This window comes from Semicossyphus pulcher, unplaced genomic scaffold, assembly GCF_022749685.1.
Source record: "Semicossyphus pulcher isolate SPU_LCO1_2020_fin unplaced genomic scaffold, fSemPul1.0.p SCAF_25, whole genome shotgun sequence".
NCBI lineage: Eukaryota > Metazoa > Chordata > Actinopteri > Labriformes > Labridae > Semicossyphus > Semicossyphus pulcher.
Genome location: NW_027211699.1, coordinates 4,749,160 through 4,766,099, shown reverse-complemented (window position 1 = coordinate 4,766,099; position 16,940 = coordinate 4,749,160). Strand labels below are relative to the sequence as shown.

General features: G+C 42.8%; 1 protein-coding gene across 2 annotated transcripts in view; it reads right to left on the bottom strand.

The window, feature by feature from the left end:
• LOC138604128 (protein kinase C beta type-like) overlaps positions 1-16,591 on the bottom strand; it is a 110,549-nt gene extending 93,958 nt beyond the window's left edge. For both annotated transcript variants that reach the window (XM_069675983.1, XM_069675982.1), the window contains exons 1-2: positions 16,189-16,591; positions 14,567-14,598 (exon numbers count right to left, since the gene is read on the bottom strand). In XM_069675983.1, the coding sequence (XP_069532084.1) occupies positions 14,567-14,598; positions 16,189-16,367 (211 nt within the window). In that variant the 5' untranslated portion in view covers positions 16,368-16,591. The remainder of the gene's footprint in view (positions 1-14,566; positions 14,599-16,188) is intronic.
• Positions 16,592-16,940: the final 349 nt, after the last annotated feature.

Here is a 16,940-nt window from a genome sequence, read left to right as displayed (position 1 = left end):
ACCAGAAACACTCCAACACATTCTGGTTACACGGCAGCTTGCCCGATGCTTCTAAGGGTCAAAGTAAGACAATTTAATTACACCTGTAGCGTCTCCGTGGCACATGCTGGGCTCTGGTCAAGTGAGCAATGATAAATATGCAACATTCAGACTTTAGAATAAAGCAGTCAAGCAAGCTATAATAAATAAGCAGGATGATACCGATACCAGTACCGATATCGGCCTCCGATACTGCATAAAATGTGCTATCTGGTATCGGCAAGTACACGAGTCAGTCAACCTGATATTAGTGGTGGGAAATCGCAGGGTAACTCACGATACGATACGCGGTATGTGGCCCACGATAACGACAATATCATGATGCAGTGATTCTGCAATAATTGATATATCGCATGCCGATACATGATTAACTGAAGACTACAAAGTGGAGGATTAATGTATTTATTCACTGCAGTTTGGTGTCAGACACAAGTAGTGACGTGCGGAGACAAAATTCGTTTAGGGCGCCATATATTCGTAAATGAAAATATTTGGATTGTATTGCACGAGTCAGGACAACGATATATTGCTGCATCGATATTTTGTCCCACCCCTTACTGATATCATTACCTCCTTTTAGGTCAATTATTATGTGACATAACAACAACACAGCACAGCTAGTGGAGAGTGCTGTGTTGGTCAGAATTAGCAAATATCAGGAATCAATGTTTTTCGACCAATTCAAAAGTATCAGAATTGGTATCCAAAATAATCCAAAATAAGATTTTCAAAATAAAGCTTGGCGACAAATATTTGACATTTTTTGACTTTTGGACATGCAACAATTAGCATACGGCTAACATCGTGGTATGGTTGCAGTTTGGGTATATCGGCACCAAAACTACTAAGTTATTTTCAGGCACCAAAACCAAAACAACTTAAATTTAGGAAGACCCTGGTTTGGTATTTGACATAAAGATGTATGTACCTAACGCACCAAACATCCTTCACACAGGAATCCAACCCTGGTCTCTGTGATGAGTCCTTTGATTATTTGACCCATCCATTGGCCCTGACCCACACCCAAAATGGACTTCATACTACGTCAACAGGCCTCGAGGGTGCACAACAAATCAATAAGTTAGAGGACAGCATGAAATGAGGCACCTAGAGCGTCATCTTCTGACAAGTTTGGCCACCGACAAAGCTGCAGAATTTGAGAACTCAGGAGAGAGAAGGGGCTGTTTAAACCACTGCTGATATTATAACTGTATATCTATTCCAGTGGAAAGAGATTCAACATCAGTTTCCAGTCTGTGAAATTTCGTCCACCCATAAACTGAATGACCTTTTGTCCTAGAAATTATATCATAGTACATTTTACAAAGCCACCACTGCAGCACAGCAGCATCTCTCCCCCAGCAGTTAGTAATCCAGGTGGGCCATCCCACCCACAGGACATGATTCACGTTTTACAGTAGATATTTAGCTCGTCGAGTCATCCAGTCAAACTGCCCCGAGTGCAACTGATCAGGTTCAACTCATAGATCACCTACACTACGAACAACAAATTCAGAGTGTCAGAAAGGTGCTGCGGCGGCGATCACGTAGGAGACAAGTGTTGGGGAAGCGAGTGATTAACAGAAGGACGAGCAGAGGGGAGTATGGTGTTACTGTGGTGAGAGTACTGTGGGTGGAACCTTTGGCATCTTCACTGAGGCTGCAGTGGATTCACACAGACCTGGCCTCACATGCATTCTTTTTTTTTTAGGGTTTGCCCTCTTAAAATGACATTGACTGCATTAACAGTATCATATTGTGCTTACTTACAGCCATGCTTCAACATGATCAAGACTGCTGGTCACAAAGAAACTTCATTGATTGATTGACTAAACCTGGGTTACCCGGGTTTCCCAGAAACTGTCAGATCCTGCTCGGCTTAAATCGATGTTGGGTAACCTGCCAGAGTGGCTGGTGGTGGCCACCAATACAGCAGCCACAGGCACAATGAACCATTTCCTCTGTGAGGGAGGCAGCTATTGACAGAGTTAAGTATAGGCGATGGGACTCTCTGGGACTGACACAGTTTCACAATGAGTTAGCACCTATTAATGTGTTACAACTGTGCAAAAATGTCAACAGCCAACGAGACATTGGTTTAATGAGCTGACATTTTGTAATACCAACACCTCTGGAATAATAAGGAGAATTCTTACTTCTATCTAACAATACGTATACTGTAAAACAGAAGACTGTTGCTTACAGTCAGTAGTAAACTGAAGGCTGGGCGTTTTCTGATCTATGGCCCATCTGTTCAGGGTACTGTTACTTTTAGGTTCAAAAGCTGCCGGTTTACAGTCAAGGAGAGATTACTGTCAAGGGAAACAGAAGCCTTGGAGAAACAGGACAGAGCTCTGCTGTGGCTGTTTTGTCAGGTCCTTGGCCACTAGGGCTGGAATGTATCTGTGACTTGTGTTTCAAACCATCTTGTGAAAACTCACAATTATGGAGGCAACAAAACTAATAAGGAAACGTACTTAAGTGGCTCATAAGGTGTGTTCAGACCAAAAGCGAATTGATTTTTTTGCGCAAGTTGATGGTAAGACGCGGAAATGCGCCAGACGACGCAGATTTTAAATGGGTGACGCAACTGAAGTTGCAGCATCAATCCAGCAACACCATCGTTACAAGAGCTTTCCTTGTAAAAGAGTTGAACTGCATGAAGAATTAATTAATCTATACGTAGTCGTGCCACCGTTTCTCACCACAAAGTGTTATTAGCTTAAAGATGCTAAAGGAAACAACACACAAACATGTTGAGATTAACCAAAACCTTGACGAGTGAAATGAGTGAAAAATTCAGATAATTATCTCAAAGAGAGAAGCAGGAAGTGTCCCTGTTTAAAAGGCTGAGACAAGAATTATCTGGCGATGCGAAGTTGAAACAGGCGACGCAAGTATTCACTGGAGCTTGACGTGTCATGAAAGCCAATGAAAGCCATTCAGCATTTTGAATATTCACTTTTGGCGGGAACACACCTAAATGATCCAGTGGAAAATTTTGAATTAGAATTTGGTCTGAACACATCTGAACAAGGTCCATAGAAACAATAAAAAGCTGATTCGAAGGATTTTCCCCTCCAGAAAACGAACATGTGCACAGCCAAAATGTCCAGCGTCAAGGCTCTAAAAATGCAGTCAGCAAACCAATGATTTACATCACGGTGGCTTTGTCTATATAGTCTATGGGTTTGACTATGGAAATTAAGTCATGCAGACAAGTTACTTCCCTTCTGAAACTATATCTGAGTTTCATTTCCATGAACTCACCATAATCATTTTGGTTGTCCATTTACGTTCCACTTTAGAGTCAAAATTTTAATTTGATCAGTACTTTGTGCCCAAATAAGATCAAACTAAAGACGGCTAAACTTTTTGATTTGCGCGAAATAGCTGATGTCACTGTGAAACATGTGAAACAAAGACAACGTAGCATGTTAGCATGTTACCTCAAAACACCACTGTGCCTAAGTACAGCCTCACAAAGACTCAGACACTACGTTAGACTCCTACTGTACCCTTCTGTGTGTCTGCTCTTTTTTTTATTAATGTGTGTTTGTAGGCCGTGATGTCAAACAAGCTTGATCCACATTGGCCGTCTGAGCCGTCCCAACACGTCTCCAAGGTGTCACCATCGCAACGGGTGTACTATTGCCGCAAATGTCAGCGGCAAGGACAACCGAGCCCTAAAGGAGATAGTCTGTCAATCTGCACACACACACACACAACACACACAAACAAACACACTCACAGTGATCAGTCTTCAGATGTGTGAAAGTAGATCAGTGCAAAAGGAGCTGGTCCCCACTGACAAGTAAAATTAGACTTTGTCGCGCGCGCACACACACACAGACACACACACCTGTGGAATAACAAGCACACACACAAATGCATCAAATAGCCACCACTGATGGCTGAAACAGAACAGAAAGAGTGAGGACTCTCACTGGCTAGCAAAATATCAAATCAATCAAATGGTCTCTTGACACTTGACACATAAAGACCGTCTAGGCCATACTCCTATTAATAACATAGACCCAACATGAGATATGAACAATCTCTTAGATTAGACCTACACTCAGACGCTTTGACACACTGACAAACACACAAACATGCACACGACAGCTCTTTTACACCCTTCATGCTAAACTGAGAAGAGGAAGCAGTTATGGGAGGAAACACGCTGGGTGTTGCTGTACAATGACTGTCAGAAAAACTATGACTGTAAACAAAGAGTGTCAGTTTACGCGCATGAAAATCGACTCGACAAAAAGGTCAACCTGCTCGATCTTCAGCAAAATTATTTTAATTAATATTTGTGCATCACCTCCCTGTCTATTTAAATTGAAATGATTTTGACTCCAAGCTTGCACTCATCAAGTCAATTTACTTTATAACTCCTCTGTCTGATTTATTGTACATCATGCATCACTCATCTCCTGCTCTAATCTGGAGCTTCGGATGGATCCAGCAGCAGCAGAACAAAATCCATTTGAATAAAACCTACACAGCAGCGTCTCCTCCGCTAGTAATAATCAGAGCGAGTCTTCCCACCTAAGACGTGTGATTCATATTATGTTGCTGCGTGCCATGAGCACGAGCAGTTTAGGATGGAAGTTTGTTGTGTCTGAAAAACACCACAGAAATGTAGGAAGAATCAATACACTATAATGCTGCAACATCAATAGGCTAAGCCAGCAGAGGCAAGCTATCAGAGTTGTTATAAGCAGTGCAGGGGTGGTGCATGAACAGGTGAACAATAGTGTTATATAACACGAAAATGCTGTAAAATAAAGTTTCTAACAAATGACTTTCCGGTCAGCCTCAGCTGCACTTTGCTAACATGCTAACATACTAAAAAAGATCTTCAAAATGGTAAACATTGTACCTGCTAGCTTGCCAGCAGTGCTCTGCTATAGCATTTAGCTCAAAGCTCGCTGTGCCACAGTACAGACACTTTGTCGCTATCATAGCTTTATTAATACTTTAAAAGTAGCCTCAGCTCTTCTTTGTTTTGAGTCCTTTTTAGCGGGCTAACATAATAAACAACATGTGAAAGCACTATATTTGCTAGCACGCTGACACAAGCTAACATAAGCTTTTGGCTCTAAGCTAGCTGTGCCTCAGTACAGCCTCAGAGCAGCTAGCATGTCTTATTTAACTACTTTTTAAAGTGAAAATATGACCAAGGCTAAAAATAAAGTCCTTAATAAATGACATCCACATAAGCTTCAGCTGTATTTTGTGTTAAGTGCTATTTAGCATGCTTACATGCTAAACAAGATGTTGAAAAGGTTCAACGGTACCTGCTAGCTTGCTGGCAGCATGCTGACATTAGCATTTAGCTCAAACTCGCTGTGCCGCGGTACAGAGCTCTACACAGGGCGGCTTTCATGGCTTTTATCTCTGTCCTTTCTCCGTTTTAAAGTGAAAATATGAGCATTTACTGTTTCTTGAGAGAATTCCGAAAAGAAAGAAGACGAAGAAAGAAGCCTCAGCTGTACTTTGTGTTAAGTACGCATGCTAACATACTGAGAAAGAGTATGCCTGCTAGCATGCTGGCAGCTTGCTAATAGAAGCATTTGCCTCATTAGAGCCTCATTAGAGCCACATAAAGCCACGTTACGTTTGAGAAAAAATATGAGGTTTTACATTTTCTTGAAAGATTTCAGTTTGTAAATTTGGAGAAGCCTCTGTAACCAAAGCAAGACCATGTGGCAATAAAAACTTTGAATTTACTTAATGTTTTGGCACAGGTGAAACTGAACTGCAGTACAAAGTTCCACGCATCAAAGGGAGGATCTCTAGTGCAGATATATTTCAGCTATGTTTTTAACCCTTCTGCCTCTTGAACTGCCATCCTTTGTGAGGGTCCAGGAATCATAACCGTACAGTTTCCCATCTTTATCCTCCGATCGATGCTTTCTGTTATCTCAATAAACACATCTGTCGCTTTTAAATCGCTTCCCTTTTTTTCTGCTGCTTTTCAATGTTCTCCCTTCACACCTACACACTCATCTCTCCCTCCCTCCCTCCCCTTTCCATCCCCCTCTGCACTCCCCCAACCATCCAGCCATCCATCCATCCCATTTGGTGCTACTCTCAGTGGAACACTTGGGCTATTTATAAAAGCATCAAAGCCCACAGCTTCCAACACAGCCACGAGAGAGAAAGAGGGGGAGATGGAGAGAGAAAGGTGGAGGGAGAAGTGGGGAGCTGGAGAAATGGTGGAGGAAGACGAAAAGGAGTGAAGGAGAAATATTGAGAAAGGCCGAACAATTAAGGGGAAAAACAGAGAAATGGAAAATATTGAGGCAAAGAAATAAAGGCTTTATTTACGCCCCTTGTATCTTATACAGTCTCTAATTGCTGTCCTTTGCTGCCAGAAATCCTTGGAACTATATGCCCCGTCAGAGGCGGGACTTAAGGTCAAACCAACTTCGGCTTTGGTGCCACAGGTTCAAGCATTTATTCTGATTATATGATTGATATTATTATTACAGAAATGGTAAAAAAAAAAATGCTGTTAAAATCAAATAAAACTACGACCACCCCTGCACAAGCCAGTGCCACAGTTGGGCCACCCCAGTAGTAAAATCTAGATACGCCCCTGTTGACAAGGCCTTAAAATTTGACGACTTGGGAGTGAAAAAAAAGATCTACAAAGAATAGCAGCTGGCCAAAAAGATAAGGCGAGGAAGAGAAGGAGAATAAAAGAAGAAGCAGGGAGTAAGATAGAAAGGAAAGAGCAGAAGGTGAAAAGAAATCTGGGAATCAAAGAGTACAAAGGATTTGGAAAAACAAAAGGCTGGAGTCAGAAATGTTTTCATCTCTCTCCCTTTGCTTCAGGATCTCAATGATGCACCTCGACATGTGTGTGTGCATGCATGCGTACGTACGTGCATGTGTGTGTGTGTGTGAGTGTGTGCGTTCGAGTGTGTGCGTAGGAGGATGGTTTCGGATCCGTAGACCTCCCACCCACACGCAGGTTAAGGCTGCAGAAGCACCTGAGCTGCGTTCGGCAGCGCCAACAGACACAGATGTTTGCAAACGTTCACCAGCTCGTTTGAACCCGAATCGGCTCATGAAAAGGCAGAAACCGTGTTATGAGAATCCAGGGGAGCTGCGGGCGCCGTGCCCAACAGCAGCTTTGACGGTTCGCTGGTGAAAGCGAGAGGCGGCCGATTAAACCGCAACACAAAACATGGCATCAGTCAAAGGCGAGCTTGAATATAGCTTTATAAACGCATATATTTCTCCTTTTAAAGTGTGCTAATAGCTGCAGAAAACAACACCTTTATGGGCTTGTTTTAGGTGCAAACTACACTCCATTCCTGCACTGTTATATCTCTCGCGCGCCTCTTTTCTACCTCTCCCCGAGTCCATTATCTCCTCTGCATGGCAAAAAAAAAATCTCACCCACCACCTCTCTGCTGGAGTGCCATTCTAGCATACATTTCTCATTCATTTTCAACCATCTGCCTCGTTTTATTTATACTAATTTTTTTTGGGAGAATATGCGTTCTTGTCCGCTGCCTGCAGGAGCAAACCGCTTGGTTTTTGTGCAGCGTTTGAGCTCTTTTAAAATGCAAAATATGTGCCATGATGTGTTGATGGCATCATCAGCCAGAGCACAGCATGTTACTGTTTGCACTCTAAAAATATACACTATAAAAGGATGCTGGGTAGAACGGTAGATTGAATACATTATGGAGAACTTGCAGATGCGGGTGCATCTCATTTCTCTGCCCTGAATTCTCCTTCCCTCATCTCTCCTTTCCTTTCTTTTCGTATGTTCTCTTTACAGTGAGTTTCATATGACATCATGTTACATTAAAATACCACAGAGAAACAAAGCACTTCTGACTCTGGTCTCGAAGGACACGTCTCTCACTTGTTTTTCCTGCTCTTGCTATGAGCTTGTTTGAACTTACAAGGAAATCGCGTGTAATCCTCTTCTTCCTACGCCCTTCCCACTCACTTTCTCCCCCTTTTGTCTCTTCCCTCTATGAATTCCACCCCCGATTTTTCTCTCATCTCACCATTCTCCTTTTCTGTTTTTTCATACATTTCATTTTTTATTCTTCCATCTTTCCCCCCCTCCTTATCCCCTCTATTTTTCATGTCTCTCAAACTTCCTGCCACTCGGCCCGGCTCTCCGTCGCTCTCAAGCTCTCTAAAAGGATAATTTGTCCATTAAGTCCGAGAGGAGGACACTTGACGGCCTGTTACACGCTGAAACCCGACTCATTATTAACACATTCATTTAGAAACGTGTGCATAAAAAAACGCACAAAAATCCAATCACGTGGACGTGCATTAGAGCTCACATGGTCGGGCACAAATGCCATTAACGACAATAAGTGCTCACCAGCTCAAAGAGGATGAAGCACGTGCACACAAAGAAGCATGAAATATTTCCAAAAGTCACACACGCTTTTTTAGAAACACCACGTTACATAATACAAGCTGTGCCTTTGAGTCCTCCTCCTTTTTAAGTGTATGGAAATGTGAACTGCAGAATCCCACTAACGCAATACAGTTAAATGTTTACAGCTACAACAACACAAACCGTGAGCTGCTCCGACGAGGTATACAGAGTTACACAATATGCGAAATCCAGCAACACTCCTTGTGAAGATACACGCGTAAGTTATTGTAAGTCTTGCGATTTTCCGGTCAAATTTTCTGTCCAACAACTAAAACACAAAAAAATGGAGTATCTCAAAATCACCCGATCAGACAGAGCACGTCCCGCAGGCTGTAAAACGCGAGGCGCACCGCACTGTCTTTTGTTGAAGCCTACGGTTAAAAAAAAGAGCAGCTCACTGCGCCTTTTTTTCTACTGTTGTTAAGGCAACCACCGAATCATAACTGTCATTAAACTAACCGTTACATTGTCTACTGACGGAAGGCCCGCCTCTCCTTTCACCCGATTGGAAAATGAGAAAAAACACGCTCGGAGTGCTTCCTCAATAATGCGAGGCGCACAGAGTGGAAAAATGCGAGGCGCTCTGCAGCGCAAAAGCAGCGCGCAAAAACAGCTGCTAAAACGCGCTCTGTCTGATCGGGCCCTTAGCCTGCTGATGCGGCTGCAGTCCTGTTATACATAAAGAATTGTAGCTGAGGTCAGGTTAGAACTACAACAATGGATTAAGTGACAATAGATGTGACAGATAATGATAAACAAACATTTGTGTCAGTTTAGGCGGGAATTGTAACACTTTCTTGCCTTCCTGTGTCAACAAAAAGCCACTGCATCATCTGTATGAATGCACAAATACGACTGTATCAGGCAAAATACTCAACTTCCTTTTTTCCGCATGACAAGGCAGAATAAAGACCAAGAGGAACAAGTGTCACAATGCAATGAACAAGTAAGTATTTTAAGGAACAATATTCATGTTTGGATTTAAAATCAGCAGCGTAGTGTTTCATACGACCTCAAACATAATGTGAAACGGTCTGTTTAGTTCGGTTTAAACACAGTTTGATTTTGTTCGTCTTACATTTTAGGGTTAAGAAACTTTTACTTTTGGTTTCCTACCAGACTCAAACCCTGGTTTCCTGCGTGAAGTTTGGTTTACACTTAAGGCCCTGTTTACACCTGGTACAAACATGCATCCTTAATATGCGATGGGGTCACAAGTGCTGGTGTAAACACACAAGAAGCATTGAGGACGCATTGAGACCCGATTACTCAGACAACATTTAAAGGGTGGTTTGTGATGCATTTGTCCATATTCATTTGGCAGTGTGTACGCACATGTGTCCTGGCCAGCTCTGTGGGACCACCTATTCTCCATATCTAGGGGAAATTATCAAGTTGTCACATGTGACTCTTCTGGCTTTATTACATGTCATTCTGGGGCATGGAAAGACAGTTCATGCCCTGGATTGATTCAGTGAGGGACAATACGATCCCTGACAAAGAAAGAGGGAGGGAAGGCAAATAAACATGGCTGACAGATGTGACAAGTTCATCATAGTTTATATTATTACACTGCTGTGATAAATACTTGATTCTGATTGGTTAATTACTGCATTCTGAGGTCTGCTATTTCTCCATAACAGACCGTTGCTATGAAGAACAGACGTTGCTAGGGATTCGGCTCTAATTGCATAGTCCAGAGGACTAACTGTGATCATATCAATCCGCCGAAAGGAGTCCGGTAAATTTGACATCGGTCTGTTAACGAGGGCAAAAAAAGAAAAGAGACGAAAACAGCGGAAAGGAAGCAATAAAGGTTAAAAAAAAAAGCACCCTTTCCACTCCGCTATAACAACCTGCTCACTATACATTACCCCTTACATAATTCAGGGCAGGGACAGACATGTTATTGAGGAGACGAGCACATAAAACACTAATTCATCTGACTTGTTGTCACTGTTAACAGAGACTCCTGTCTGCAGGGAAGTTGCACACCACTGATAAACCACACGACTGTAAAGGCTTTGTAATCAAACAAAGATCTTATAAAACGTCGTCACTTCTGTCTTGTTCACATGAGCGGTCGCTGGAGATGCATGTTGACAGGCAGGTGAAAAAAAAGCCTTTCTTAAAGCTGTTCACGTGTGATTGGATCCCCCAGGACGCATGTTAATACCAGGTGAAAACAGGCCCGAAGAGTAGCGTCTCTGAGCGTGTAAGAGCGCAGTGGAAGGGAAACTCACAGGGCTGTGACAAAGTGTCGCTTCTTGGGAACGAGAGCAGGCCGTATTAACACCGTGTAAGATAGTAACTGGTGATTTGTCTTAAATTAATGACACACTCACGACAGACAGATAAGCTGTAGTACTAACAGACCCCCAGCTTATATTAATAGTTTTCAGTGTAAACACACAGGCCATAAACACAATCTGTCGCACATTCTGTTTCGTACAATAAAGATTAATTTCTGTTTATAACTATCATATTAAATTATCCAACCACACACTTCATTACATCATGCTACGCACACATACACCTTCCATCCCTCCATCTAGTTCTGTGAGGCCTGTGTGACTGAGTGTGTGTGAGTGTAGGTGTGTGTTTGACCTTGAAGAGGAACTCCCTTTCTCCCTGAGCTTTAGGCAAGCGATACCTTTGCTCCAGACGGACCAACATGTTGTAGTTCAACTCAGGTCACACACACACACACACACACACACACACACACTCTCAAGTGGAAGAAGGTAAGTACAAACTGTTGCTTACTGCACAGTCACTGGCTCACGCACACACACACATACGTTATTTTGGGCACCAGCTGGAGTGAGAGCTGAAAATTTTGGATGTGAAATCCTTTCACCTTCCCACTTCCTCCCTCAATCTATCAGTGCCCTATCCAAGCCCTGCTGTTAAGAGTCCATAGGTACCTAACACCTTCCACCGCACAGCTTCCTCTCCTGAGGCACCGAGGGTCCCTACAGAGCAGCGGATGTCTCCCCCAAAGGACACTATTGACTCGTTACATATACACAAGGGCTAATTATCAGCTAACCCACTGCTGTGCTGAACAGCACCTCTTCCATCCTACAGCATATAGACAGTTGCGTCTGAATATTCCACTGTTGCTAGGAGACGTGAAAATCCTTCATATTCTGTTAGCTGTTAATACAAGAGGATAAGACAGACTTGAAGCAAATTGATACAAAAAAAAAAACACAAAGCCCAAAACTGCACAGCGTTTTCACCACTCGGACATGTTACTCTGATAGATTCTGTCGTTTCACGTTGCAACTCAAAAGCCGAGGCTGAATCTGTCTCTGTGGTACAGACTGAACAACACAAAAGCAAAGCAGATCAAGTTTGCTTCATCTTCCGACGGCTTGTCAAAAAAACACCAAGTAGACAAGCCTGTTTTATATTGTGAGAATGTAACCAGTGAGAGCTACAAAAAATGCACAATATGTTTGAGCCAACTGACCATACTCACATTGCGGCCCTCTGACGTCGGGCTAAGGGTGGTTAGCTCACATGCTGCTGTTATGTTGTGCTGCTGTGTTCCAGGAGGCACATTGTATAAATGAAGGGAAGCTAACTAATTGTTTTCACGGTTGATTCACAACTGAAAAACTTTATACAGTGTAAATCTGCAGAGACTGACAACAAATTAGCTACCGTCAAACAACAGCTATCATTAGCATTCAACAACTTCCTAGCTAATGTTACTATTTGATAGTGTTAACCAAAAGAGATAGGAAGGGTAATTCTGTAATATCAATGCACATTTTGAACGCCCAGAAGTGAAACACACTGGACATTATACAATCAAAGTTCAAAGTTAGCTTGAAAGCTGTTAAATGCTAACATTAGCTCTTGTCCAACGGTAGCCAATGCGTTGTCAAATATGGCCTGATGTCCCTCCAGATTTTTGCTATAAATTCTCTTTTTAGTTGCTAATCAGTCATGAGGCAGTGACATGATTGAACAGATTCTCTACGTTTGAACATCTTTAAACCAGCAGTGCAATATTATTACAGCATTTTAGCTTCCCACACTGAGCTTTACATCAGAAGAAAATGGCCGCCGTGTGAATATGCTGGATGCCTTCGTCTATCTTCAACTTACATCATTTTTAAATGTTTAAATCACCCTATCTTCCCCATCCCAACCCAATCCACACCAGGCTTCTGTTCCTTTATAAATCTGGTTCAGTTTATCAGCCTACATGAGTAGAGATGTTCGAATACCTTTTTTCGATTCTCACACCTACACTTGAGTATTGGTCGATATTGAGTACTACTCCGCGAGCCTCTCCCTGACCTGCCAAGGGACCGCGGATGAAAATTAGCTTTGGGCTTACTCTGGTACAATGTATTAATTTCCAATATTGCACTTGGTCCTAAAAAATAAAATAAAAATATTTTAAAAATATTGGTGGGATAACAATGATTGTTAGGATTTTTCTAGCTTTGATTTACATTAAACTCTCCACTAGTGCTGCACTGATTACGTTTGCTTTATCAGACGATAATTTACATGAAACCTGTAGATCTTGGGGGGTCATTGACTATGGTATTGGATTGGTGCATTGACTGGCATATTAACTATACCCGATAGCCAATACCCGATACCGCTTTTTAGATAGTATCAGCGGCCGATACCGATACTGGTAGCTGTATCAGGAGGACAACTCTATAAATTAGTCTTTTTTGTGACCCATGTTTAACAGTCAAGAAGTAAAAGTGTGAGTCCTGCTTTTATTCATTTATTCCTAGTGCATCATGATGTCTCAAACTACGGAGGCCCTAAGTGGACATGCATTCATACATTTCTTTTTACTCCTTATTCTTGCTGTTTTCTAAAGATCTCGAATTATTTATCTCGTTATCTTTAGATAACAAAGCTGGTTTTTCCATTAAACTAGATTAATTTATATCATTATCTTGAGATAACAAAGCCTTTCATGTGATAACGGGATAATTTCCTGGTGATCTAGAAAACAAAATAACAGGCTGGTCACTGATATTACAGACCACGACATGCCATGCTGCCATCGCCCACACTAATGGGGTAAGTTCAGCTTACTCGTTATTACTAGGAAATGTATGAATGCATGTCTGCTTAGGGCTTCTGTATCAGACAGCAGCACAGGAGGTTGTAACTTATCAGCCAACAAACTACAGCTCCCTGTCCTCCATTTCTACAACCCTTCCGGGCTTCCATAGAAGTTAGTTTTCCGGTTCGTGGTCATTTTAAGACTCACTTTGCAAAGTTTACAACTTACAACTCACTTTACTTTTGACATATCTTTACATAAATTCAGCGTTGACTGAACGGCTGGAAGTGTTTCATGCTGAGTCACTTCCTTCCACATCCTGGTTCACCTTCCTTCCATCAATAACTGAGAACGACACCTACAGCATGCTTCAGTAAGAATCAAGCACCAAAGTCCTGCCTCCGCTTCCAGACTTGTCTCTGTTGCATTATGTGTTTTCCCACAGAGACTTTTCCCACTCGTTTTAAATGGCTCTATTCATATGAGGAGCCAAATCCACAAGTGCACTGACCCACAAAACTTCAGCTGTCCGTTAAAAGTACGGACTCTCTCTATATGCATGTATCCCATGATGTCGTAAAGCACTTTTTGTCTTTCCATCCGTCTTAATTTAACTCTTTATGGGGTAAGAGGTTCACATCGTTTAAATGAGTAGTACAGGGGAAGCTGTCGGCCATGTTTGTGTGCATTTGAATGAGGAACAAGAGCGCAGAATCTTGAGAGCAAGGGAAGAAAATAAGAAGAGCGATTAACAAGAGAGGATAAAGGGAAGTAAAAGGAAAGGGATGGGGAGTCAGGAGCAGAAAGAGGAAAGAAGGAGGTAGTGGGAGGAAGAGGAGAGATGAGGAGGAGAAGAGAGGAGTTTAAGTGTGAGGTTTGACGGGTGAACTAAAAAGACAAAGAGACATCATTAGATGAAATGAAGAGAATGTTGAGGCGTCAAAATTGACATGGATCATTTGGCAATGAAGCACCACCAAATATTGTGCGTGTGCGTGTGCGTGTGTGTGTGTGTGTGTGTGTGTCATAGTTTATCCACCTACCTTGACACTGGAAACCCTGCTTGCCAAAACCCCTGTAGAGAAAACATACACAGAAAACAGGTTGAACATTGTACAAGCACAGACATGTATACACGTACACTGTCCTCTCTCACACACACACACAGAAACAACTTAAAGGAGGAATTCTGAAACCTTTTCTGTTCGCCTCAGGACATTTGCGTACAGACAAGCGCTAAATACCATCTGCAGCTTGCATTAGGCGCTAAAGCTTTTGCATTCGAAAGAGCACAAATTACACGCACCCACCCACAGCAGTGTGCAGGTGGCACGGACCTTAGATTAATCCATGACCGGCACAGTGCATATGCTGAGGTCAACTTAGATCCACACACTCCGGAGTCACTCACACTCACGCATGCTGCTCTGTCAGGCAGGGCGGCAGCTGCCCTGGGGCAGAATGGTCAACCACACCTAGTCAATGGTATGGGGAATGCTGGGGTGCCTGCAGGTTCATGCACACACACACACACACACACGTGAACTCACCCTGAGCCATGCCCATTTTCATATTCTGGCTGCAAGTACATAATCTGCAGGGGTGTTAAATCATGCAGCGCTGTGATTGCTCTCGTTTATTATGCGTTTGAACTACATAGACAGATAAGATAGACAGATAGTCTAAACAGGTCAAGCGCTTACACAGGGTGCACACTGTTCCTCTATTTAGAGGTATTTACAACCAGTGAGACCATCCCATTATATTCCCACAGTCTTCTAGGTCAAACCATTTAGCCATTCACAAATTAAAAAGCCCATCACAGGACTTAAATAATGGCTGTTTTGGGAATAGTGCACGGTGCAGATAATAATAAACGGGACAAATTAGGCCAAACCCAGAGCCGGAAACTCATTTAATAACCCGAGCGCAGTCACCGTCTAGTAAAGCCTGGTGGGCTGCATGGTGGCTCGTCTGCAGAGGTATAACTGCGAGGAGAAAACGAAGAGAGAAGGAGGACCGAGCAGCCGGAGGAGGAAGGCAGTGTCAGTGTTTGACCCGTGTAAAACACATTTTTGTTGCCCGCTCAAGTTATTCCTGCTGGCAGCAATTCACTGCTTTTCACTGCTTTTTTGGACGCGTTTCATTTTTTTTTATCTCAACCTCTCTCAGTTCCTCTGCCTACTAATACCATCAAACAAAGGTCTGCAGCTATTCCTTCTTTTATTGATACAGCCCACATATCTCTGCGTCTTCCCTCCCTTCTACCTGACATATATAGCATCAACAAGTGCAGGAATGAGGCTGAAATCAATGTTTATTCTGAGGGAACCGTGCAACCGGTGCAACCTTCCCACTTTCTTTATTCCTGCAATAATTTAATGATGTAATACAATCAAACACTACAGAGGCATTTTGTCTTATTCATACTGATAGGCTTCATGTCTTCCTCTCTTCACTTTTCTCATGTAAATTCTCATTAAATCATGAGCTAAACTTGTCCTCTCATTTACCCCCTAGTTGACCCACTAATGTCTACAGTAAAATATGATGATTTTTTAGCAATTAATCAAATAAAATGTGTTTTCTCCTTAAATTATTGGCAAAAAAAAGCACCAAACATAAAACAGGATAATTTTTAACCCTCCCTGTGTCTGCTCCTCACCAGATGAAGTCGGTGCAGTGGCTGCAGAAGGTGGGCTGCTTGAAGAAGCGCGCGATGAACTTGTGGTCCTTCACCTCGTGCACGTTCTTCTGACGGAGGGCTCCCTGGCGCGCGAAGCCCCGCATGGGCTCGCGGGGTCCGTCCTCCCCGTCGCTGTTGGTCGCCGCCGAGTCTGCCATTCTCCGACTACCTGTGCGGGTGTCTTTACCTCTACTTTACCGAACCAACGCGAGTTGTTGGCGCCTCGAAGCCTTTTTCTGCCGCCGCAAAAGTCGTCTCTTGTGGTTGTTCCGAGTCGAGGAGTTTAAAATTGTTGTTGCTGATGGTTAGCTTTCGGTTGTTTGATTGTTTGTAGTTATCTTGTCCGCAGCGCTGCCTGCTGTCTCTCCGCTTCCTCCTTTTCGTCTCAGCGCTCAGAGAGTCTGACTACCAGAGAGAGAGAGAGAGAGGAGAGAGGGAGAGAGAGAGAGGGAGGGAGGGAGGGAGGGAGAGAGAGTGAGCGAGAGAGGAGCTTCAGCTTCCTTACTTTTCCTTGACATTTAAGGTAAGTGTCATTTTGAGATTCTAAACTGTAAAAGCCCATTTATCTCTCTACGGGGTGAAACTTTCTACCTATAACCACAATTGAATTAGTTCTTTAAATGTTTCTTAAAATGCTGCTTTGAAATGCCAAGTGTTAAAGCAGGTTGGCTGCTTCTGCCTGTAAAATGTTTCAACCTGTTTTATGGTAGGCCTATTGTCACATTTTTATC